Source organism: Mesoplodon densirostris, chromosome 2 (genome assembly GCF_025265405.1).
Source record: "Mesoplodon densirostris isolate mMesDen1 chromosome 2, mMesDen1 primary haplotype, whole genome shotgun sequence".
Taxonomy (NCBI): Eukaryota; Metazoa; Chordata; class Mammalia; order Artiodactyla; family Ziphiidae; genus Mesoplodon; species Mesoplodon densirostris.
In genome coordinates this window covers 108,244,779-108,272,133 of record NC_082662.1, presented here as the reverse complement: position 1 = coordinate 108,272,133, position 27,355 = coordinate 108,244,779, and the positions used below count along the sequence as shown (strand labels likewise).

The 27,355-nt window shown below is 37.2% G+C and overlaps 1 protein-coding gene across 2 annotated transcripts in view; it reads left to right on the top strand.

Annotated features, from left to right (window-relative positions):
* The window catches only part of NOTCH2 (notch receptor 2), a 184,552-nt gene that overhangs the window by 31,933 nt on the left and 125,264 nt on the right, over window positions 1-27,355 (top strand). For both annotated transcript variants that reach the window (XM_060090369.1, XM_060090371.1), the window contains exon 2: window positions 20,099-20,180. In XM_060090369.1, coding sequence (XP_059946352.1) covers window positions 20,099-20,180 — 82 coding nt within the window. The remainder of the gene's footprint in view (window positions 1-20,098; window positions 20,181-27,355) is intronic.

Sequence of the window (27,355 nt, the reverse complement as noted above, 5' to 3'; positions counted from 1 at the left end):
TCAACACCCCTTACTGGATTTACCCCCCAAATTTTAATCTAATATATTGGAGTTTAGATCATTGCTTTTGCTCTTTCTGAGAACGCTGGACTGAAACTGGAACAAGGGAAGTCTTTTGGCCTCTCTAAAACCAAAAAACCTTTGTGAAAGGCAGTGTAACTTCTGCCAGATCAGGTGTTGCTGCAAATAGAGAAACCTAGACTTCCTTCCCTTGTTTGAAGACACAAACATGGAAGACAAATTTCGATATGGTCACTTATTTATTTATTTATTTTTAAACATCTTTATTGGAGTATAATTGCTTTACAATGGTGTGTTAGTTTCTGCTTTACAACAAAGTGAATCAGTTATACATATACATATGTTCCCGATATGGTCACTTATTGACGTACAGGTGTACCTTGGAGATATTGTGGGTTCAGTACCAGACCACTGCAATAAAGTGAATGTCACAATAAAGCAAGTTACATGATTTTTTTGGTTTCCCAGTGCATATAAAAGTTATGTTTACACTGTATTGTAGTCTATTACATGTATAATAGCATTATATGTAAAAAAACAATGTACATATCTTAATTAAAAATACTTTGTTGCTAAAAATGCTGACCATCATTTGAGCCTTCATCAAATGGTAATCTTTTTGCTGGTGGAGGGTCTTGCCTCGATATTGGTGGCTGCTGACTGATCAGGTGGTTGCTGAAGATTGGGGGGGCTGTGGCAATTTCTTAAAATAAGACAACAGTGAAGTTTGCTGCATCGATTGACTCTTACTTTTGTGAATGATTTCTCTGTAGCGTGCAATGCTGTTTGATAGCATTTTACCCACAGTAGAACTTTTTTCAAAATTGGAGTCAGTCTTCTCAACCTCTGCTGCTGCTTTGTCAACTAAGTTTAATAAAATATTCTAAATCCTATGTTGTCATTTCAACAGTCTTCACAGCATCTTCACTAAGAGTAGATTCCATCTCAAGAAACCACTTTCTTTACTCATCCATAAGAAGCGTATCCTTATCCGTTAAAGTTTTATCATGAGATTGAGCAATTCAGTGACATCTTCAGGGTCTGCTTCTAATTAAAGTTCTCTTGCTATTTCCACCACATCTGCAGTTATTGTGTCCACTATGAGGTCTTTTTTTAAAAATTGAAATATAGTAGATGTACAATATTATGTTAGATTCAGGTGTACCACATAGAGTAGAGATTTGACATTTGCATACATTATGAAATGTTCACCATGATAAGTCTAGTAACCATCTGTCCCATACAAAGTTATTACAGTATTATTGACCATATTCCTTATAATACATTCCTGTGCCTTATTTATTCTATAACTGGATGTTCATACGTCTTAATCCCCTTCACCTATTTTGCCTCACCACACCCTCTCCCCTCTGGCAACCACCCATGTGTTCTCTGTATCTGTGAGTCTGTTTTCATTTTGGCTTTTTTTGTTCTGTGTTTTAGATTCCACATATAAAGTGAGATCATATGGTATTTGTCTCTCTCTGTCTGACTTATTTCACTAGCATAATGCTCTCTAGATTCATCCATGTTGTTGCAAATGGAAAGTTTTTTTTTTTATGGCTGAGTAATATTCTATGTTTATATATACCACATCTTCTTTATCCATTCTTCTATTGATGGACACTTAGGTTGCTTCCATATCTTGGCTATTGTTAATAATGCTGCTATGAACATTGGGGTGCATGTATCTTTTCAAATTAGTGTTTTTGTTTTCTTTGGGTAAATACCCAGAAATTACTGAATCATATGGCAATTCTATTTTTAGTCTTTTTGAGGAGCCACCATATTATTTTCCACAGTGGCTGCACCAATTTATATTCCCATCAGCATTTTAAGAGGGTTCGCTTTTCTGAACATGCTCACCAGCACTTGTTATTTGTTTTCTTTTTGATGATAGCCATTCTGACAGGTGTGAGGAGACATCTTGTGGTTTAGATTTGCATTTCCCTAATGATTAGTGATGTTGGGCATCTTTTCTGTGTCTAATGGCCATATGTACGTCTTCTTCAGAAAAATGTCTATTCAAATTCTCGGCCCAATTTTTTTTTTTTTTTTTTTTTTTTTTTTTTTTTTTTTTTTTTTTTGTGGTACGCGGGCCTCTCGCCGTTGTGGCCTCTGCTGTTGTGGAGCACAGGCTCCGGACGCGCAGGCTCAGCAGCCATGGCTCACGGGCCTAGCTGCTCCGCGGCATGTGGGATCTTCCCAGACCGGAGCATGAGCCTGTGTCCCCTGCATTGGCAGGCAGACTCTCAACCACTGTGCCACCAGGGAAGCCCCTTGGCCCAGTTTTTGATAGGGTTATTTGGTTTTTTGATGTTGATTGATATGAGTTCTTTGTACGTTTTGGATATTTGCCCCTTATCAGATATATCATTTGCAAATACCTTCTCCCATTCAGTAGGCTGCCTTTTTGTTTTGTTGATAGTTTCCTTTGCTGTGCAAAAACTTTTTAGTTTGATGTAGTCCCATTTGTTTATTTTTGCTTTTATTTCCCTTGCCTGAAGAGATAGATCCAAAAAAAATATTGCTAAGATCAGTATCAAAGATCGTACTGCCTATGTTTTCTTCCAGGAGTTTCATGATTTCAGGTCTTGCATTTAAGTCTTTAATCCATTTTGAATTTATTTTTGTATATGGTGTGAGAAAGTGGTCCAGTTTGATTCTTTTGCATGCAGCTGTCTAGTTTTTCCCAACACCATTTATTGAAGAGGCTGTCTTTCCCCCATTGTATATTCTTGCCTCCTTTGTTGTAGATTAATTGGCCATATAAACCTGGGTTTACTTCTGGGCTCTCTATTCTGTTCCATTGATCAATGTATCTGTTTTTGTGCCATGTCATACTGTTTTGATTACTATAGCTTTGTAGTATAGTTTCAGTTTGGGAGCATGATACCTCCCGCTTTGTTCTTTCTCAAGATTGCTTTGGCTGTTGAGGGTCTTTTGAGGTTTCATACAAATTTTAGGATTATTTGTTCTGGTTCTGTGAAAAATAGCACTGATTTTTTTTTTTTTTTTTTTTTGTCATCAACTCTGGGTTTTGCATTTTCCTGGCAGCACTGATATTTTGATAGGGATTGTCTTGAATCTTAGATTGCTTTGTGTAGTTAGGACATTTAAACAGTATTGCTTCTTCTAATCCATGAGCATGGTATATCTGTTCATTTGTTTGTGTCATCTTTAGTTCCTTTCATTAATGTCATATAGTTTTCCAAGTACAAGTCTTTTACCTTTTAGATTTATTCCTTGGTATTTTATTCTTTTGATACAATTGTAAATGAGATAGTTTTCTTAATTTCTCTTTCTGATTATTATTAGTGTATAGAAATGCAACAGTTTTCTGTATTTTGCATCCTGCAACTTTACTGAATTTATTTATTCTAATAGTTTTTTTTTTTTTTTAAATCACCTACTGGACTTTTTAAAAAATTAATTAATTTATTTTTTTGGCTGTGTTGGGTCTTCGTTTCTGTGCGAGGGCTTTCTCTAGTTGTGGCAAGCGGGGGCCACTCTTCATCGCGGTGTGCAGGCCTCTCACTGTCATGGCCTCTCTTGTGGTGGAGCACAGGCTCCAGACGCGCAGGCTCAGTAGTTGTGGCTCACGGGCCTAGTTGATCCGTGGCATGTGGGATCTTCCCAGACCAGGGCTCGAGCCCGTGTCCCCTGCATTAGCAGGCAGATTCTCAACCACTGAGCCACCAGGGAAGCGCTCTAATAGTTTTTTTAAGCTATTTTATTAAACTATATTTTAAACTATTTTTTAAACTAAATAGTTTTTTTTTTTTAGATTTTCTACAGATAGTATCATGTCATCTGCAAACAGTGACAGTTTTACTTCTTCCTTTCCAATTTGAATTCCTTTTATTTCTTTTTCTTGTCCGATTGCTGTGGCTAGAACTGCTGCTACTATGTTGAATAAATGTGGCAAGAGTGGGCATCGTTGTCTTGTTCCTAATCTTAGAGTAAATGCTTTCAGCTTTTCACCATTAAGCTGAGGGTTTGTCATATATGGCCTTTATTATGTTGAGGTATGTTCCTTCTGTACTCACTTATTGAGAGTTTTTATCATAAATGGATGTTGAATTTTGTCTAAAGCTTTTTCTGCATCTATTGAGATGCTCATATGATTTCTATTCTTCAATTTTGTTTGTTGGGAGTTTTAAAATTACTGATTCAGTTTCAATTCTGATAACGAGTCTGTTCGTATTTTCTACTTCTTTATGATTCAATCTTGGGAAATTGTCCATTTCTAAGAATTTATCCATTTTTTTCTAGGTTGTCCATTTTATTGACATAACTGTTTGTAGTAATCTCTTATGATTCTTTGTATTTCTGTGGTGTTTGTTGTAAGTTCTCTTTCTTTTCTGGTTTTATTGATTTCAGTACTCTCTCTTTTCTTGATGAGTCTGGCTAAAGATTTATCCATTTTGTTTATCTTTTCAAAGAACCAGCTCTTAGTTTCATTGATCTTTTCTATTGTTTTTAGTCTCTATTTCATTTATTTCCACTATGATCTTTTTTATTTCTTTCCTTCAACTAACTTTGTGTTTTGTTTATTCTTCTTTTTCTAGTTCCTTTTAGTGTAAGGTTAGATTGTTTATTTGAGATTTTTCTTGTTTTCTGAGGTAGACTTGTATTGCTATAAACTTCCCTTTTAGAACTGCTTTTGCTGTATCCCATAGATTTTGGTTGTTGTGTTTCCATTTCATTTGTCTCTAGGTATTTTTTGATTTTTCTCTTTGATTTTTTCAATTGATTTTTTAGTAGCATGTTGTTTAGACTCCATGTGTGTATTTTTTTTTTTTTTTGCAGTTTTTTTCTTGTAATTGATTTCTAGTCTCATACTGTTGTGGTCGGAAAAGATGCCTGATATGATTTCAGTCTTCTTAAATTTATTGAGACTTGTTTTGTGGCCTAGCATGTGATCTATCTTGGAGACTGTTCCATGGGCACTTGAAAAGAATGAGTATTCTGCTGTTTTTTTGGATGAAGTGTTCTGTATATATCTATTAAATCCATTTGGTCTAATGTGTCATTTAAGGCCAGTGTTTCCTAATTGATTTTCTCTCTCAATGATCTGTATGTTGATGTAAGTGGGATGTTAAAAGTCCCCTATTATTGTGTTACTGTCAATTTCTCTCTTTACGTTTGTTAATATTTGCTTTATGTATTTAGGTGCTCCTATGCTGGGTGCACACAAATTTACAATTGTTAAACCTTCTTCTTAGATCAATCCTTTTGTCATTATGTAATGTCCTTCTTTGTCTCGTTACAGTCTTTGTTTTAAAGTCTATTTTGTGTGATATAAGTATTGCTACCCTAGCTTTCTTTTCATTTATATTTGTATGGAATATCTTTTTCCATTCTCTCACTTTCAGTCTGTGTGTGTCTTTAGATCTGCAGTGAATCTCTTGTAGGCAGCATATATATGGGTCTTGTTTTTGCGTCCATTCAGCCACTCTCTGTCTTTTGATTAGAATATTTAGTCTATTTACATTTAAAGTAATTATTGATAGATATGTACTTATTGCCATTTTGTTAATTGTTTTTTTTATTTCTTTGTTGTTTTTTCTTCTTTTGCTCTCTTCCCTTGTGATTTGATGGCTATCTCTTGTGTTGTATTTGGATTCCTTTCTCTTTTGTTTGTGTATCACAGATTTTTGGCTTGTGGTTACCCTGAGTCTCATATATAACAACATAAACATCTATATATTTCACTACTTTTGTCTTTTAAACTTCCTATTAGCTTTATAAGTGGTTGATCTACTACCTTTACTGTATTTTTACCTTTACCAGTGAGATTTTTTCTTACATAATTTTCATATTTCTAGTTGTGACCTTTTTTTCTGCTTAAAGAAGTCCCTTGAACATTTCTTGTAAAGCCTGTTCAGTGGTTCTGAACTCTTTCAGCTTTTGCTTGTATGTAAAACTCTTTTTATCTCTCCTTCAACTCTGAGTGATAAACTTTTTGGATAGACTGTTCTTTGTTGTAGGTTTTTCCCTTTTATCACTTTGAATATATTGTGCCACTCTCTTCTGGCCTGTAAAGTTTCTGATGAAAAGTTAGCTGATAGTATTATGGGAGTTTCCTTGTACTTGTTGCTTATTTCTTCCTGCTTTTAAGATTCTGTCTTTATTTTTAATTTTTTCCATTTTAATTATAGTGTCTCTTGGTGTGGACCTCTTTGGGTTCATTTTGTTTGGGACCCTCTTTGCTTCCTGGACTTGGATGTCTGTTTCCACCCCCAGTTTAGGGAAGTTTTCAGCTATTAATCTTCAAATAAGTTCTCTGCTCCATTCTCTCTGTCTGTTTCTTCTGGGACCCCTGTCATGCAAAATCAGTATTCTTGATATTGTCCCAGAGGTCTCTTAAATGGTCCTCATTTTTAAAAGTTGTTTTCCTTTTTTTCTGTTTAGCTTCAGTGATTTCCACTACTCTGTCTTTCAGATTGTTGATCTGTTCTTCTGTATCATCTAATCCACTGTTGATTCCTTCTATTGTATTTTTTTATTTCAGTTATTGTATTCTTCAGCTCTATTTGGTTCTTTTTTATATTTTGTAACTCTGGTAAAATTCTCACTGTGTTCATCCATTCTTCTCCTGAGCTTGTTGAGCATCTTTATGATCATTATCTTGAACTCTTTATTGAGCAGATTGCTTATCTCCACTTTGTTTAGTTCTTTTACTGAGATTTTGTCTTGTTCCATCCTTTGGAACGTATCCTCCATCTCCTCATTTTGCCCAATTCTCCATGTTTATTTCTATGTGTTAGGTAAGTCAGTTATGTTTCCCGTTATTGGAGAAGTGGCCTTATGTAGGGGATGTGTGATAAGGCCCAGCAACATGCTCCACTCTGATTACCAGAGCTATATGTTCTGGGGGTATCTCCTGTGTGGGCTCTGTGCACCCTACTGTTGTGGCAGGGATAACACCTGTGTGCATGCTGATAAGTGGGGCTGGGCCCTGGCCTGGTTGACTGCAAGGCCATGTCTCATGCAGTAGCTGTGGGCCAGCAGGAGGGAAGGGTAGGTTTCCCATGCAATTGACTGTTTGGCTTGAGGGGGCTTTGGGGTTGGTGCTAGCCTCCTGGAGTGCAGGGCTTCCACTGAAGTCTTGAACCCCTCAAAGTCATCCAAGAGGGTTTGAATCAACTTCTTCCAAGCTCCTTTTAATGCTGATATTTTGACATCTTCCCACGAATCACAAATGAGCTCAATAATATTTAGAATGGTGAATCCTTTCTAGGAGGTTTTCAATTTCCTTGTCCAGATCCATCAGAGAAATCTCTATCTATGGCAGCTATAGCCTTACAAAATGTATTTTTTAAATAATAAGACTTGAAAGTCAAAATTACTTATTGATCCATGGGCTTCAGAAAGGATGTTGTGTTAGTAGCAATGAAAACAACATTAGTCTCATAGCACACATCCATCAGAGCTCTTGGGTAACTAGGTGCATTGTTATTGAGTGGTAATACTTTGAAAGGACTCTATTTTTCTGAGTAGTAGTTCTCAACGGTGGTCTTAGAACATTCAGTAAGCCATGTTGTAAATGGGTGTACTCTTACCTAGGCTGTGTCGGTCTATTTCTGAAGCACAGGCAGAGTAGATTTAGCATAATTCTTAAGGGCCCTAGGATTTTTGGAGTAGTATTCAGTAAATAAGCACTGGCTTCAACTTAAAGTTACCAGTTATATTAACCCCTAACAAAAGAGCCTGTTTTTTGAAGCTCTAAAGCCAGGTGTTGACTTCTCTCTAGCTATGAAAGTCCTAGATGGCATCTTCTTCCAATACAGGGATGTTTCATCTATACTGAAAACCTGTTGTTTAGTGTAGCACCTTCATTAATTATCTTAGCTAAGTCTTCTGGATAAGTTGCTGCAACTTCTGCTCAGCACTTGCTGTTTCACCTTCTGCTCTTATGTTAAGGAGATGACTTCTTTCCTTAAACCTCATGAACCAACCTCTAATAATAAAAAAAAATAATGAAATAATAATAATGAAATAATAATAATGAAATAATTTGAAATTTTGTGAAAATTACCAAAATGTGATAGAGACATGAAGCGAGGAATAGCCGTTGGAAAAATGGCATGACAGATTGGTTCCACGCATGGTTGCCATAAACCTTTAATTTGTAAAAATGCAGTAAAGCAAAATGCAGTAAAATGAGATAAGCCTGTATATAAGATTTTCTGTTTGCTGTCTTTCTTGGCTCATCCAGCAACAGTTAGATGAGCAAGAATGGACATGAACATTTGCAGGCCAAATTGTGACTGTTAGTGTGCTGGGCTGTTTTTATTCAAATGACTGGTGTTAACTCCACAGAAGTCTAAGTAGTCTTAGAGATAAATTCTTGCTTACGTGCACAGTAAAGAAAGAATGTGAGTACCTGAAAGTTTTATGGAGTTGGAGGACTAGGGTTTTTCAGAGGGATTGATTGAACATTGAAATTATCAGCTCTTCATCAAATATTTTTAAACATGCCTTATTATTATTCTTTTCTGTTGACCATGGGGCCAAAGTTTTGTTTGCATGAGTTGGCATAGATTTGTGTTTGAAGAAACAAAAGAAGGGAGGGATTGAAAACAAAACTACATAAAAATGGAAGTTTGGGGCTGTATTTCATGTTTTCTTTTACCCTTGATATTTAATAAAGATTATTTTCCTTCTGTTACCTTCTTCTGTTCCAAGGTTGTTGCCCCAGGCATGTTCTCTGGAAATGGGAATGATATGCATTTACCATCTCCAGATTTAGGTATTTTCCTCACAGTGCTGGTTTCTTTGCTTATCTGGGATATTCTGGGTATGAGCCTACAGTTTAGAACCTTTTGAGCTCTTGGGTTTAGACAGTTCTCAGTGATGTGTGAAGGAATTTTGAATTGAATATTGTCCACAGGTGAATAGGGTTTACATTTGGCTGAAGATATAGAACCTCAGTGACCCAGATAATAATATAGAAGTGACCCAAATGTTAGGAGCTTAGGCTGTGCAAATCCTGACTTCAGAACATTTAGTGCGACTTTGTATATTCAGACCTCCTATCATCCATTAGTGTAATACACTGATTATGGTGTTCCAGTGACTTGATTCTTGGGAGTAACATTTACTGCTACCAACCAAGGATTTTAAAAAATCCTTCCTGTGGGGAAGGATGCCCATGGGGAAATCTGAAGTTGTTCCCTGGGTTTTCCCCATTTGGTTTTGGGAAGTTTCTATGATTTTATATAATAACATATAACAATTTAGATTTTTCCATTTTCATTTTGGACATAATTTTGTCCCTTATTCTTTCTTTTTAGGGTCTACCTCTAAATTAACAAACAGTAGAAATTGTCTACTCCATTTAAAAAGCATTCTGAACAATTTAAGCTAAAAGGACACTTTGTTTCTTTTGGGTGGGTATCAAGAAAATTATATATATTTATAAAATTCTTTTCTGGCAAGGGTACTTAAAAGCATGTATTTGAAGTTAAGGGGTTTTTGATAAATGGAGCTGTGCTTAACAAAATAGTCTTTTAAAAATTTTACAAAGGGAGTGTTTACTAAAAGCACAGGAAATTGGTGACAGGCAGAGTTTGTCTCTGATAAGAGAGCAGATAGAGACCATAGAACAGAATAGATAATAGAAGATATAAGACAGTGGAATAATACCTCAGATTGGCCTTTTATGACCACTAAGCAGTACAGAAATATATAGTCCTTTGTGTGGAGAATAATTTAACTCCAAATATGATATAGCTTCTTACCCTCTGTTGGGTTTTATTACACTAAGATCCTGACCCTTTTGGACATGAAAACCTTGTAACTATTTTGGTCAGTGTCATTTTACAAAGGGTTAGATACTTACAGTGAAGAAATACATTGGAGCTATTTTGGACCATATTGGTGCTTATTGTTTTGTGGATGTGTATCAGTGTATCTACCCATGGGGAAAATGGTACTGTACAATAAAAGGATACTATCACTCTAAGACACTGATGAAAGAAATTAAAGATGATACAAACAGATGGAGAGATATACCATGTTCTTGGATTGGAAGAATCAACATTGTGAAAATGACTATACTACCCAAAGCAATCTACAGATTCAGTGCAATCCCTATCAAACTACCAATGGCATTTTTCACAGAACTAGAACAAAAAATTTCACAATGTGTATGGAAACACAAAAGACCCCGAATAGCCAAAGCAATCTTGAGAAAGAAGAACAGAGCTGGAAGAATCAGGCTCCCTGACTTCAGACTATACTACAAAGCTACAGTAATCAAGACAGTATGGTACTGGCACAAAAAAAAGAAATATAGATCAATGGAACAGGATAGAAAGCCCAGAGATAAACCCATGCACATATGGTCACCTTAATTTTGATGAAGGAGGCAAGAATATACAATGGAGAAAAGACAACCTCTTCAATAAGTGGTGCTGGGAAAACTGGACAGCTACATTTAAAAGAATGAAATGAGAACACTTCCTAATACCATACACAAAAATAAACTCAAAATGGATTAAAGACATAAATGTAAGGCCAGACACTATCAAACTCTTAGAGGAAAACATAGGCAGAACACTCTATGACATAAATCACAGCAAGATCCTTTTTGATCCACCTCCTAGAGAAATGGAAAGAAAAACAAAAATAAACAAATGGGACTAATGAAACTTAAAAGCTTTTGCACAGCAAAGAAAGCCATAAATAAGACGAAAAGACAACCCTCAGAATGGGAGAAAATATTTGCAAATGAAGCAATTGACAAAGGATTAATCTCCAAAATTTACAAGCAACTCATGCAGCTCAATATGAAAAAAACAAACAACCTAATCCAAAAATGGGGAGAAGACCTAAATAGACATTCTCCAAAGAAGATATACAGATTGCCAACAAACACATGAAAGAATGCTCAACATCATTAATCATTAGAGAAACACAAATCAAAACTACAATGAAGTATCACCTCACACCAGTCAGAATGACCATCATCAAAAAATCTACAAACAATAAATGCTGGAGAGGGTGTGGAGAAAAGGGAACCCCATTGCACTGTTGATGGGAATGTAAATTGTTACAGCCACTATAGAGAACAGTATGGAGGTTCCTTAAAAAACTACAAATAGAACTACTATATGACCCAGCAATCCCACTACTGGGCATATACCCAGAGAAAACCATAATTCAAGAAGAGTCATGTACCACAGTGTTCATTGAAGCTCTATGTACAATAGCCAGGACATGGAAGCAACCTAAGTGTCCACCGACAGATGAATGTATAAAGAAGATGTAGCACATATATATAATGGAATATTACTCAGCCATAAAAAGAAACGAAATTGCATTACTTGTAGTGAGGTGGATGGACCTAGAGTCTGTCATACAGAGTGAAGTAAAGTCAGAAAGAGAAAAACAAATACCGTATGCTAAACACATATATATGGAATCTAAAAAAAAAGAAAAAAAAGGTCATGAAGAACCTAGGGTCAGGATGGGAATAAAGATTCAGGGGTAGAGAATGGACTTGAGGACACGGGGAGGGGGAAGGGTAAGCTGGGACAAAGTGAGAGAGTGGCATGGACATATATACACTACCAAATGTAAAACTGATAGCTAGTGGGAAGCAGCCGCATAGCACAGGGAGATCAGCTCGGTGCTTTGTGACCACCTAGAGGGGTGGGATAGGGAGGGTGGGAGGGAGGGAGATGCAAGAGGGAAGAGATATGGGGATATATGTATGTGTATAGCTGATTCACTTTGTTATAAAGCAGAAACTAACACACCGTTGTAAAGCAATTATACTCCAATAAAGATGTTTTTAAAAAAAAGCATACTATCTTAGCTTAGCATTCATTTGGAATTTTTATACCTATGTTTTCTGCATTTGCCATTTAGATGTAAATTATTTGGCTTCAGTTCAAACCATTTAAATCAATTCTTACCATAATACACATGGCTTAAGATTCACGGGGAAGGGTGTTTATTTATTCATGCAAATTTTAAGATAGGAACTTCCAAAGATGTTTTAGGTTTGTGAAGATTAAAAAGTATGGTTCCATTTTCTCAACTTTTCATCCCTGTTAAAGGCCAGGAAATTTGCACCATTTTTTCCTCCATATTTTACTTTTTTACTCCTTACACAATATGAAATCAGAATTATTAGGCACAGTCACATTTGGGTATCCCCATGCTTATTAAAATTGGAGCCTTGGAATATTTTAAACACATAAACCGATTGTTGAGTTTGTTAAAAGGTTTTGTCAAAGTTAGAGATAGTTAGTTCATTGAATATTTTATGAATATTGAGTATACCTGCTGTGTTCCAGGCACTGTTCTAGGTCCTGGTTATATAAAGATGAGCCAATCATGGTCACTGCCTTTAGGGAATTTGCTCAGAGGTGGAGAGAAATTGGTGAGCCTGTATTTATAATGCATCTGCCCAAGATGTAAGGGGAGTATGAGGAGGGACATGTAAATCAGACTGGAGGGTCTCTGAGGGCTTCTTAAGGAAGGTAATGCTTTATTCGTGATTTGAAATATAAGTAGGGGTTAGCAAGATGGAGAAGGAAGAAAGGGAGGGGAAGTATTTTCCAGGTGGAAGAATGTTTGTGTAGAGATGATTATTAACAAATTGGTCACATGATTTATAAGTGTATGTGTATTTTTCATATATTGCACTTCATATGGAAGAGGAAGTCCATTTTCATCCCCAAAACTAAGAAATTAAAATTTAACTCATAAGTAAATTTTTTCTGCAGTCTTTAAAAATACAGCAAAAGAAAAGAAAAAGAAAAAAACGCAGTGCATAATATATGTTAACATAGTTCAGCAAGTGTGCCAAATTTTGTTTTTTGTAATAAATCCAACATTATAAAATAGGACAAAAATTGGAATTTTTAAAATGAAAGATTATTATAGATTCACCAACTCACTGGGATGAATATCTTTATAAAACAAAAATGCTATTAATAATTTAAAAAATACCCTTATGTTATTTATAAATTCAGTTTTTTGTTGGTTATATTTTCTTAAATCAAGGCATACCTGCTTTTGAAAAGTAGTAATATTTTGCTATGAATCTTACAGCTTAAGCCTTAATTTCTGTGGGTCTGGTATCATCATCTCTTAAGTAGAAAACAAATGTTCTATTAGATGATACCTTTAAGGGGCATAGAAATCCTTGGAACACTATCAGGAAAATAAAATTAATATCTCTCTTGTTTCATTTATGTGCCTTTTAATCAAGGCAGATTTCAAGGAGGAAGACAGATGTTTCTCCATTTTGTTTTTCTTTAAATGTACTACTTGGGATTTGAAGCTTCTGCACTTCTGTTTGTTTGGATTTTCTTTTTTTTCATGGCTTAATCCCAAAAACTGGAATAAAAAATTTAGCGAAAGCTTTGTTGTTTGAAATTGCAGGGTGCTGCGAGACTTATTGCAAATCCCTGATGTCTCCCTGTCTGCCCTCAATTCTCCTATTTTTGGTAATAATGCAAGCAGTCATTTTAGAAAACTTTGCTTTGTTCATTTTACTGAGCCTCTTCCAGCACCATGTGCCTGAAGCAATAGCAGCCAGCCACAGCCAAGGTCCTAGGGCATAAACTCAGACTTCATCTTTCTCAAATGCTGCTACTTGAAATTTGCATAAACGTTGAAAAGTAAATTAAAGGGGCCCTCTATGCCTCCTCTTCACGTATTTTAGGAACCCCAGCCATTCAAGGCATTAAAATGTCTTTTGAGTCATCAGTGGATGTAAAAGCACAAACAGATGCCATCCTGCAGACAGGGGGAGCAGGATATGAAAAAAATCATGTGAGCTGGACAACAGAGGCTTATTTGAAGAGGCTACAAAGCAACAAGTAATGCCAATTTAAAACGATTACATGTTAATGCAACAAGTGAAACACATTTGAAGGCTGCTCAGATTACACCGGCTGGGGTGCAGACTTAATTACTCATGTTAGAGATTCCTAAAACAAAGGGAGGCTTTTAAACCAGTGATATGTAGCTGGCATGATACTGAAAAGCCCTGGAAAACCTAGGTAAATGCCTAGAGGAAGTTTTAAGGACAGTTCCATTAAGTCTGGATATCTTGGGCCTGTCCCTAAATGGGCAAATTCCTTAGGCACTGGAACTGGTAAAAATCAATGACAGTTTATTCTGTTGTTTGCAGTATTTATATACAAATGAGGCTGATAAACTTTACTAGAACCTTGTCTGGACTGAGTTATACTTAGTGCTAAACAACAAATGTTTGTGTTGTATTTCTTAAAAGTTCTTTCTGGAGTGATTCTGAAATTGATATTGAGAGGGTCTGCTAAAGGTATACAGTAAAAACAATTTTTGTTTTACTCCTATTTATCTTAGTCATTTGGGTATGTCATTTTCTGTCTGTCCCTATTCCTAACTTCCCTAGATTGTGTGCACCATGAGAATAGGAATTGTTTGCTTTGTCCCTGTTTGATTTTCATGCAGTGCTTAGTAGAGGGCCATACTCCGAGTAGTCGTTCAACAAGTAGTAAAAGCACCATATTAAAACTGAATGACATTTTTGCTCATATATAGTGTTATTTTACCTTTCATGAATCACTTCTCCCTATGCTTGCAGTGCTATACCTTTTTTTTTTTTTTTTTTTGAACAGTGAGTGACTGTTTTTTTGTAGTAGTTCAGGATATCTTTTACTAGACCTTTATTGGTGGCAACTGGGAAGAATTTATTCCATTTATTGATATGTCCTAAATTGCTTAGGGCTCTTCTATTTTTCCAGATTTCTCAGTTTGTTAAACTGGGATTTGACTGATATAACAAGTTCCTCTAAAGCCACCATTTATCATGGAATCAATTACAAAGAATTTAAGTACCTACTATGTGAGCAGTCCTTTTTTGAGCTCTTACTATGTGTCAGGCATTTGTTCTAGGCTCTTTAAATGTATTAATTTAGTTCATTCTTGCCAGGGCTCTGAGAGAGATTATTTTGTACAAGAAGAAATGAAAGTACAAAGAGGATACACAGATAGACAGTAAATGGTGGGGCTGGAATTCCAACTGAGATCCTGATTTCAGCATTTATGCTTTCAATCACTAAACTATATTGCCTCAAATATACAGAAGAGAAGAAATGGTTTCTGTCATCTAGGAACTTAAAAGTGTAAAAGCCGAGGGAGTTAGGAGACAGTACAGAATTAAATGCTAAATTGTGAGTTATGAGTGTTACAAGGGTAGGGGTTGGCCTGTGAGGACAGAACCGTCCAGGGGAAGCTTTGTGGGCCAGGCAGAAGGTGAGCTGGGCCTGGGAGGAAGGAGCAGAATTTAGATAGTAAAGGGGAAGTGGCAATCAGAGGAAGCTGAGATACTAGTGGAGGCAAGGAACTGAGTTCACAGTGGTCCGTGCAAGCAAGAGGCTGCGTTCCAAAGCAGTTCGAGGTGAAATGCTGGGCGCATAATGTAGGCTGCGATCTTGAAGGCCAGGGTGAGGGCTTCGACTGGAAGAAGGAAGGAATGACTCGTCCCTGGAAGAAAAAGTGCCAAGCTTGGCTCTGTACCTACCGAAGGTACTGCATCCACCTCTCAACTGGTTCTTCTGAAGCCAAGCTGAGAATAAGTTCTGAAAACTGAGTAAGAACTGAAAGCCACTGCAGATTAGCGAGTGGTGGACTGACACTTGTAACATTGTCTTTTTGGGAGGTTAGATGGGATTAGAATAAAATCCTTACCATTTGCAGGGGAGCTGAGAAAATGAGTGGCTTCGGCCTAGTCTAAAGTGGGGTGACTTGCATAAGCTTATATAAGAAAGGAAGAAAAGCCTTCACACACTGGAACATTTAACAGTCTTGACTTTTTTCAAACACAGATCTGGTTGTGTTGCTTTCCTTGCTTAGAGCAGCCCAGTAGTTCATGCTCACCCTTAGAGTAGAAGCTGTAATCTAACCCCTGCCTGCTTTCTTTGCTGTTTCCTATTACCCTCCCCATTGTTTAATAATTTCTAGCCATACAGACATGGAATACCAGTCTCATTCCATCTCCAGGCCTTTACGCTTGCTGTTTCCTCTGCTTGGGATCACTGTTTCCCCATATCTTCATTATTCTTATTCATTTAAGTCTTAGCTCAAAGGAAACCACCTGAGAGAGGCCTTTCCTAGTCACTTTATCTAAAGTAGGTCCCTACACCTCCAGCCTTCCTGATTATGTTGTATCCCATAACTGGGTTCTGTTTCCAATAGAATCTATCACTTACCACTGTGAGATAATAAATAAATTTACTTATTCATTATCTGTCTTTCCCTAGTAGAAATAAGGTTCATGAGGACAGGGGCTTTATTCTGTTAACCATGGTTTCCCTGACATCAGGGCCTGCACCTCACGTAGTAGATGCTCTGTAAGTACTTTTTTTTTTTTTTTTAAATGAATTTGGCTGCTCCCTGAGGCTTGTGGGATCTTAGTTCCCCGACCAGGGGTTGAACCCGTGCCCTTGGCAGTGAAAGTGTGGAGTCCTAACCCCTGGACCTCCAGGGAATTCCGTCTGTAAGTATGTTTCTGAGTATTGGAAGACTAGTCCCCAAATATGCAGTACAGAAAATGTGTGAAAATTGGAAATATTCTAGATATTGTGTCACATTGCCAAGTGATGGAGTGATGAAATTGGAATCCACTGCTTCTTTTTGTTTTTGCCCTTTTGGGGGGCAGGGGGCACATACATATATGAGATTGATATTCGTCAGCCAGCATTTATTGAGTAACCTCTGTAGCTTAAGATGAAAATTCGGGAAAAAGTCACTCCTTTTTTGAGCGACCGGTTTCTCTGAGTCTATTAAAACATCAGTTTAATGTCTAACTGATATGATGGAACATTTCACTTTTTACTTTACAAATATAAAGCTGCTTTTAATTTTATTGTTAAATTTAAGTGTTTTACGTTGGGAAAAAAGTAAATTGAATTTTGAAATGAGATCTTTCCCAGCCTCACTGTCATGGTTTTTAGTTATCAAAGTTTTAACTTCTATATTTATGACAAATAATTACAGTATTCATTCAGAAATAACCTCTGAGCAAAGTTGTGAGTCTCAAATTTTACTTTTTTGTTGTTTTTGTTATTCATCCAGGCAATACATTGTCATCTAGATCATCCAAGCCTTCTGGTGGATTATATAGTCTTAGGGGATTCCTTAAAGTGGACCACCATGCCTTAGTACAGGTGTTGTGTCCAAGTGTGGCTCCTCAGAGTAGCAGCATCAGCATCACCTGGGAACTTGTTAGGCATGCACATTCCCAGGCCCCCTTTAGACTGACTCACTCAGAAACTGGGGGGGTGGAGTCCAGCAGTCTGTGTTTTAACAAGCCCTCCAGATGATTCTGATACTAAAGTTTGAGAACCGTGGCTTAGTAAATGTTAAAGGTTCAAGGTAGCATGATCCTACGGATCAGCCAAATGGCATTAATTATTAGCCTTGTGAGCCTACCTCCTTTTTGGTCCCTGAATTTGATTGGTTCACTAAGGCTACGCTGTGAAGTTATTTTCTAGATTGATTGCCACATGTTGACTTTAGGTTGTTTGTATTTCTCTGCACCTGTCACTGTAATGATTTGCTGGGATGCTTAATAGGAACAGACTGTGATTTTTTTTTTTTTTTTTTTTTTTTTTTTTTGCACCCATGGCTTTCTGAGTCATGGGTGGCTGGCTTCTTTTGTCCTTCTGGATAGATTTCTCTAGGTACCAGGCATGCCATTCATCTACTTTTAATGAGGGAGTTGTCACTGTTGGATCACAGGGGATCCTTCAGCAGCATTTAGTTTACCCCAGTTTGGTTTACAGGTTGGGAAATTGAGCCCCCATGAGGTTGTGTTTTTCTTGCAGTAGTGCAGCTAGTTTGTGGTAGAGCCAGGGTTTCAGGACTCCTGACTCCCTCCACTGCCCCAGGATTCCTGCAGGGGGAGGCCAGAGCTGTGGCTTGCTCTGGGCTGCAGGGGGAGGACAGAGCTGTGGCTTGCTCTGGGCCTGCGGGACATTCCTTTCCTATTTAAAGAAAAAAGCAAATAGAAAAAAAGTCAGGAAGTTCTCATTGAAACTAATAAAAGTGTCTAAAGAGAATAAAAAAATCAGTTTGAGAACTTTGGTATGGAGGAAATAACCTGACATTAACTGTTTTAATTATAGTTGTTGCATTGGGCTTATCAGTGTGGGAAGAGGGAGCATTTGAGCCCTACAGGGAAGTGGGATATGGACAACAAGATGACCCTCTTCCTGAATATGCCTGCTCAGGCTGCAGCCTAGTGACTGCTTGTGTGATACCAATAGCTGTCATGGAGACAGGGCTGGACTCAGTAAGGCCCAGCAGTGTCACAGCTAGTGCTATGGAGGAATGCCCCATGAGGAGACCTCTTAACCTTCTTGGCCTTCACTTTCTAATATGTGGGTATAATAATACCTATTTTGCCCATCTTGAGAAGAAAAATGTCAGATGGTGGGAAGCGGTGTATTACTGTAGTTAAGAAAACAGACTCTCTCATGAGATCCAGACTCCCTACGTTCAAATTCTGGTTCTTTCACTCACTGTTGTGACAATAGGCGGGTCACTTATCCTTTCTGTGGGATGGGTTTAATGAAATTAACTACTTCATAGGGTTGTTGGGAAGACTGAAGTAGTCTGTGTAAAGGGCTTAGAACAATACCTGGTATTTAGTAAGTGCTATGTGTTAGCTGCTATTGTTATCACTAGTTTTTAAAAATATTATTACCTTAAGAGCTGAGATTTTTGTAAACATATTCTCAAAGGGTTTCATCACTTGATAACAGTACTGGGCAAATAGAAGGCTCTTATGCAGTAATTGTTAATGGAGGAGCTTTTCTAACATCCAGCTTGTGCCTGGGCCCCGCTGTGAGAAGAAGCTGGTTTTGATGCCCCGGAAGGGCAGACCTAAAGCCTCTGATATCGCAGTTTATTCATAGAGTGGTACGCACAGAGGAAACTCAAAAGTGGAGACTTCTCGGTTTTGCTTTCAGGTATTTATACTTGAACCATCCTAGGAGATGAAGATCTTAATAATCTTCTAGAAAAAGTTCATGGACTTCAATTTTGATTTTTATTGTTTGACAAAGTTTCTTTCTGTCTTGCAATTCCACTTGTTATTAGTATTCTTGATAAGCATTTTGGTGATGAAAATTCCAACTCTAAAAGCTAAACAATCAAGGTACTGTAATTATCCAGCAAACGAGGCTTTGGGTGGCCTTCCTCCTCTTCTGGCTGAAATCAATGAAAGTTTCTACTATTGCTGTTTATTTCTGGGTAGTCTGCTTTTGGGAGGGATTAGGATGATGAAGTACCTTTTTATTAAAGGGACTAGGGTTCAAGAATTTGTGAATTATTGTTTTATTTATATATATAAAATTAACTTCTCATTTTCTTCGCTTTAATCCCTCCCCTCCTCCTCTACAATCTCTATTTGTAGTCTACTCCCCATCTTTGTGGGAGCCCCTTAAAGTTAGAGATTATGTTTTATTCATTTCTCTATGAATTCCATTTCCCCTTTTTCCTCTGGATCCTACTGTAGTGTCTGGTACACACAAGGCTCTCAAATACAGTTTGTTGAACGAATATTATTGATGTTTCTGATTATTTCTTGAAATGGCCTGTTTTGAAACTTCACCTGAGGCTTAAGTAATTCATTAATATCATGGTGACCTAGTATCTACCCAGGTCTTCCTAGATATTCATTGATGAATCCTTACATTGCTCATCTGAAGTATCCAAATCCCAAGATGCTCATGGCATATCATGGATAGTATAGCTTTAATTTTCTTAGTATCATTGGGAAATAGGGATGTAACAGCCAGAGAGATAGAGGCACAGAGAATTAAGAGTATCATTCAGGACCACAGAACAGTTAATCGTGGGAAGAGACTTTTGGGATGAGCTTCTGTACTTCTATGACCGCAGGAGCCAAAAGATAAAAAGATGATTAAAACTCTAAAGGGAAACCTAAATCAAGTTGGATATGGGAATGAATGTTGACCTGGATTGGATGATGTTTCTCTGATGTCTGAGGGTTATGACTAGTGACTTATTTCTAATGTGTATTTGTTTTTGTTTTTAGCATTGCAATGTCGGGACGGCTATGAGCCCTGTGTAAATGAAGGAATATGTGTTACCTACCACAATGGTACAGGGTACTGCAAGTAAGTTTTTCTCTGTTTTTTTCCTTCTTTATGTATTTTGTTTTTCCTCAATAGGAAATTGGACAAGATTTAGTAATACTACTCTGTTTTTAATACTTCTGTGAAATGTTACTGGTTCTCTAACTTTTCTGATGTAGTTTTTGTGGGGGATGAGGATGTGGATGTCAGATAAATGGTTAATAAGAACTTACTGTCTTATCTTTTTCATCATGAAAAAGACTTTCAGTGAGTAGCTAGTTAAATATAGTGAGTGCATTCTTTTACATTTTTCAGTTTAAGGCAAAGCCTCGGAATCGCTTCTCAACGTGTTAGCTGTGATCTTGTTTTTAAGTCAAACCAAATAGATGTTAATTTTAATTCTGCCTACTGTAAGTAAATACTACAGCCATGTGAAACTTTTTTATCTAATATAAAAAATCAGTTCTGAAAGAGAGACTGAGAGAAGATGCACACATGCTTGTAGGGATGGGGTGGGGAGCAGGGGCTGTGGCTGAACGTCATTATATAGGTTTAAAAGAATAAGGATGAGGAGTAGATAGGACTAGGGGGTTTAGGCTAGTCCTCAGGAGCATTTCTTTTCTTTCTCTCTGATCATCCTCTAGTGTAGCCATACTTTTTGTTTGAGGAAACATGTGAGGTAATCTCATAAAATCTCTAGGTTGCCTATGGATAATTTTTTTCCCTCTTCAACCTCAATTGAAAATATTTGATAGGAACGTGTTTCCATTCTATTTCTTTAATGGAAAATAAGATTTGGTAATATGACATTTATCTTCTTTAACACTTTTATGGGATATATTTGTTCTTTGCTTTGGTAGAAGTATTTGCTTGCTAAGCATTAAAAAAAATAATTTATTTATTTATTTTGGGCTGCATTGGGTCTTCGTTGCTGTGCACAGGCTTTCTCTAGTTGCGGCGAGCGGGGGCTACTCTTCGTTGCGGTGCGGGGGCTTCTCTTGTGGAGCACAGGCTCTAGGCACGTGGGCTTCAGTAGTTGTGGTGCGTGGACTCAGTAGTTGTGGCTCGCGGGCTCTAGAGCGCAGGCTCAGTAGTTGTGGCGCACAGGCTTAGTTGCTCCACGGCATGTGGGATCTTCCCGGACACAGGGCTCAAACCTGTGTCCCCTGCATGGGCAGGCATATTCTTAACCACTGTGCCACCAGGGAAGTCCTTGATAAGCATTTGAAGTGAGTTTATCCAACATGGGTTTGTTTCTTTTCTGGATATTTAACTGAAAAACATAATTATAATAATGACATTTTCCCAATCAATTTTACTCTGACAATAGGATCTAAGTTCTTTAATGTTATGAACAAGAATTTTCCAAGTCAGAAAAAATTTTCTTCACCAAAGTGAAAATATTTTAAGCTGTGATGACAGTAAAGCTTAACGATAGGTTGTTTGGATTGGAATAAATATAACACTGGAAGTGAAACTTTTTATGTAACTGATTATGGGCTGTTCACTTAGTTTTTCTAGCTGGGAAAAAAATCCAGCCGAAAACATGTGATATAGTCTCCTCTAAGAATGGAAACACAACGGGAGATAATAAGGAAAGGGACTTAGTACCTTAGAATTGGCCACTGAAATCTTGTTAATCTCTTTTTGGCATCTGGTGTCTTAGTTACTTGCTTTATTCTATTATTTATCTCTCTCGTGGTAGTTAATCCATTATACTATGATCATTTGTTGATGTGTTGGTTTCTCCCACTAGAGTGTGAAGTCCTGGTCTTGTGTGCTTTTGCACAGTTAATGCCTAGTACAGCGCCTGGTATGTAGCTAGCGCTCAACGATATGTTTCTTGAACCAAAAGTGCTCAGTAGATATCATTCACATGTCTTTAAATCTGTTTGTCTTAAATAAGTAGAAACTGGTCCTTTCCTCTGAGAATTTTGTTGGCTTCATGTAGCATTCAGGATGGTAGTACTATACAGAGAGGCAATTTAGTTCTATTTAGAGATAATTCAACTTGGTGACTTATGTAGGGAGAATTTCAAATACGTTCTAAGTGTTGGCCTACATATTTGTGGTCTGACATGGGGAAAGAGGGCTGTAGAGGAGACCAGTCTCTGAGCACTTACCAGGAATGGACACTAAGGGTCATTTCGGGGAGAAAACAGATGTGTGAGCTGTTAGTCTCAGACTCTGCAGCCAAGGTGAGAGAGACAAAGATGACCCTAGTTTTTGGAAGAAGCATTGCTAGGAAACAGGGAACCCACTTTGTGATTGACAAAAATGGAGCTGCCTGAATTCTGTCCCTGGATACTTGTTAATTATTGATGGGGTGGGTTGCTTATGGATATAGTTCTGGATTTAGTCCTGGACATCCCTTAGATGTCTTCCAACCCTGTTGTGAGGGAAACAAGCTTCTAGAGAAAGGGAGAGTAAGGGAATAAAATGGGCAAGGCCATCTTTTCGGGAGACCGATGTGAACAACAAAACTTGTAAAAAGAGAATGTTTCTCTACTTCAATAAAAGTAATGTTAGCATCTTCAGGAGTATCAATGTCAACATAAGTGGACACAGGAAAAGCAAGAACAATATCAGGGAAGCCAAATCAGTCGTCCTACAGTTCCATGCCAGCCAACCTCCACAAAACGTTAAGAAAAATTTAAGTAAAAATAACATTTATTTAGCAGACCTTTCAGTATATCTTCGCCAGCTTTGCTTGTTTTCCCTGGGGAAAGAAGTTACTCCAGCTTGCTCAGTAAATACTGTTTTCACAAAATGCTAATAAATATTAGAACACTTAGAAGGTTTATAAAAATTACATCAGATATGCAGGACATATGATTGTCTTTTTATTCGTGAGATTGCTTAGTGGATTAGGAAAAGAAAGCTGAGGCCAAATTTTTTTACTGGGGTGGGTGGGTAGGAGTTAATGGAAAATGTTTTAAAGTAGAATGTATCTGACTGTCTCTTTAAAGAGCATAATGTTATTGATTCAGCTAAATTATAATGGTTGTTTATGGAAGTTATAGAAATCCTTGATAAGATCACATTGACAGATGAGGATAAGTACTTTTAAAGGTTAGTTTTGTACACAGCTCAACTGTTTTTTCTAACTGTTAAGAGTCTAAGTACTCTATCAGTCTGTGATTAGATTGGGAGCCAGACAAGGAGAAACGGTGTAATCTTGCATAAAACTCAATTCTTGCTCCTAAATAGTTGTTGTCATATCTTAATAAAGCCCTCCCACTACAGAGAGATAAGGCATTTCATTCTCTCGCTTGTCCTACTGGGAGATGTAAATATATAATTAAATTTGGCTGTCATTAATCACTTTCAAGTTGTTTTCTCAGGCTTTCAGATATAAACCATTCCAAATCCCACTTTGATTAAAAATCATGGGCAACTCAAGTTCACTAGAATGTTGCGGGTGGGTGAGGTTATGATTTGTAAAATTCACAAAATGTGTATTTTTAAGGACGCATTTATCATAGTTATTTAAAGTCCTTGTTTGCCAGTTCTTTAACATCTGGGTTGTCTTTGGATGTGTTTCCATAAACAGCTCTTTAACTCGACTGTGGGTACAGTTTCCCTTTACTTCATGTTTATGGTAGTTTTTATTGTTTTCTGGACATTGTGAGTGATGCATTTTAAACTTTATCTTCTGTGAAAGAATGTTACTGGAAGATCACCTTGATGCTATTTGGGCTGTGCTATAGGGGGTCTGTTTTGCTTTTAGTCTGGTGGTGCGTCTTGGTCTAGACTTGGGCTCTAGGTATAATCCTTACTCCCGAGGTATGACCCCTCAGTGGGTTCAGTGGAAAGCGTGAGGTTTTTACCATATTCTGGGGTGTATCCCAAGCCCCTCTAATTTGGTAGGATTTAAAGTAAAACCTCTGACTCCCCAGAACCATGCTCAGCTTTTCAGCCTTCTAGCTCTTGCTTTCCACTGTGTTCCTAAATATCATCTTGTTGTGGAGTTACATTACATATTTTAGGGCTACCTCCTCTGTGGTTCTGTTTTTTCCAGGATTTCTCCTCCTCAAATTTCAGCTGCTTTGACAATTCTAGACACCTTTGACTCTTTAGCTCAGTAAGACTTGCATTCTCTGCTTGCTTTCTGTTTCTCTTGTGCTTCATGAACTGGGGAATACCTTCAGGGAAAAAGGTGTATAAATGCATGTTTCATATACGTAGTTTGTTTTTTCCTTCGAGGCTCATATCCCTTCTAATTTCTGCCCGCTTTGATTGCTCTCTGGTACCTTTAATATTTTGTTTGGAGTTTATAATTATTATGAACGGGTGAGTTGATCTAAGTTACTCTGCCATTACTTTTAATGGTAAGAATTATAATATTAAAGGAGTCTTTCAAAGTTTTCTACGTACCACTTAGGAGGTAACTAGCGCAATATTTGTTAAACAATGGAAAGTCACCATGAGCTATATAGGCTCCTGTGGATGGGTGATTGCATTTGAGAATCTCTACTTTTTGCCAAAGTATCTAACTAGAAACTACATTTTAAAGTAAATTATTATAAATAGAAAATGTTATAAAATATAACTGTGTCCCATTTTACCTAAAATTTATCTATTAGCTATAAGAAACGTTAAACTTTAACAACTAACAATTTTCCTTGCCAGGATTAGAGAGTAGTGTTGGTGGTCCAGGCCTCCAAAAGCCATCCAAGAAAACTGGAGCCATTGCCTTCTTTGTCCTCTTGATAAGTTTCTTTAGAGTTGCGAGAGAATAGAGATACTCAGAATCTTCCAGAGCCTTGCTTATAGTAGAGGATGCATTATCAATGTTTGTGTTGTGGCCATACTGCCCTAGAAAGGCATTTTCAAAAGTCATGACTGACTCAGCATTTTCCCCTTTCACTCACCTTGTTGGTGAGTGCTGTTCAGGGGCAGTATCAGATCAAAGAAATGCACTGGGAAAAATATCAACTGTTAAATCACATTCTCTTTTTCTGCTGAAGCTGGTTCTGCCAGCAAGGTTCCTTCAGTTGAGATAAATAATACTTTAAGGCAATAGTTCAAAAATCAAAATTAATGCAGAAATTATGATTAAAAATATCCAAATTTTTAAAAAAGATAAAATCAGTACTGCTGATTTTTTTCTTTTGTGCTAGGCTCCTGTATGGTTCAGTCTGGCACTGGTGAGTGGATTAAGACATCTGGAAGAGCCCTGCTTGGTGACATGGAGAGGACGGGTTTCTATGCCAGATAGACTTGAATTTGAGCCCTAAATCCTGTCAGTAATTGGATCTTTGGCAAGCTGAGGAATATTATGCTAGCTAATATTTATTAAGCACTTATTACATACTAGGCTGTGTGCTCAACTAAGCTCTTTACAGGTATTATTTTAGTCCTCATGTAAGGTAGAGAGTCTTGATATCCCTGTTTTACCAATGAGTGTATGGAAACTCAGAGAGGTTAAATAATTTGCCCAAGATTACATAACTCTTAAGTATCTGACCTGAGATGTGCTCTTTGAAAATGTGCTTTTGCTCTGAGTCTCAGTTTGCTTATTAGTAAAATGGGACAAAATTACCTATTTTAAAGTGGTATTTCAAACAGGACCTTCTGAAAAGGAAGTGTGGAACATTTGAAAGTATATAAAAGGTAGCTTTTCAGATCAGGATTATGATTAAAATTCTATATATAGTTCCTGATTTTAAAGTAGAGACATAGGTAGACCTGGGCAGCTCATAATACTATATAATACTAGAGTATTGAACTTGCTTGTAGCTACATGAGTGTACATGAGCCAGGCTTGGCTAATGCTGCGATTCTGAGAAGTGGCCTTGCACTTGAAAGTTCAGTGCAATTAATGCAGATGAAATATAAGAAGAGAGCAGTGAAGGTGGGGGTAGAGGATATTGTGTACTAAAATGCTTTTTAGTAGAGAAAACTAAACTTAAAAACTTGAAACGTCTCCCTTCTTTTTCCTAATGGAAGATGAGCAAGTCCAGGCAGATTTTATGCACCTGTGAAACTGAGACAGGTTAAATTCTACAACTTCTGATAAATGGTGCTGCCAGCACAGAAGTCACAGGTTGTTAAACATAGTGCCTTATATTTGTATTGCGAGTTATAGATGTATAGATAGATGTATGTCCTGTGAGGCTTTCCTTGTTTAGGACTTGGGGTCTGGACCCTTTAACAGTACTAAGCCATTCTTCTTATTAACACTTATGTCCTTGAAAACGCCTTTAACAAATATATTGTGTCCCTGAGGAATTTTTCATAAAGGAAATCTTGATGAATAGCTTCTTATCAGTATATAACAACAGAATTCTCATGTTCTTTTCAGCTGATTTTTATTCTTTAGGTTGGAAACTTTATAAACTTCAGTGTTAGGTAGAGAAGTAGGAGAAGGTGGTTCTTAGGCTCTGCCTGTATCCTTTTGCCTGTCTTGGGTCACTGCCAGTAAGTTAAATCAACTAATTTTGGCCTGCAAACCTGGCATGAATAGATAGGAGTTTAGCTAGGCTTCTTTCAACACCCTCCCCAGGTTAACCATAATCCTAAGTGAAATTTCGTTCTCATTGTTCCATTGTGGCGTGTCAGCACCATTAATTTCTTATAGTAATTCCTTTATCCCCTTTTTTCTTGTGACTAAGCAGGATGAGAAACATTTCTCTTTCTCGATCTGGAGTAATTAATTAAATCCTTCATTTAAAATTTGGCTGTCTTTCATCAAGGCTAGCAAGATTGAATATAAAGGGGTTGAAGAAGTCAGAATGTGATAAAAATGTAATTATCTAAAAATTTCCAAGTGCTTTTTTCTCTGTTAAGCTAGCATAAATGTGTGGGCGTGATGGGGGTTTTCATTAAGTCCTCTTCTCAGCATCCTGTTGCTAGGAATTTTGTGGGTAGAAATGAAGTTTAGTGTTTCTTCCACCCCATCATGTGAGAGAGTGTGTGTGTGTGTGTGTGTGTGTGTGTGTGTGTGTTTTGTGTTCTGTTTGAGTATGTTTGTGTGTGTTATGTGAGTGTTTTGTTTTCATATTTGTCTTAGTTGTGTTTTATTTTACATCTCGACGTAAGGTAATTTACAGTTTGTCTGGGGCTTCCCAAAGTTTTCTATATCCTATTTATCCATCATCAATAATCTTCACTAGCACTTCATCCTCTGTGTCCAAAACTGTATTACTGACTCTTATACTGATGCCTTCAGCCTTCCCTTATTAATGCAGTTATCTTCTGTTTAAAATGTTCGG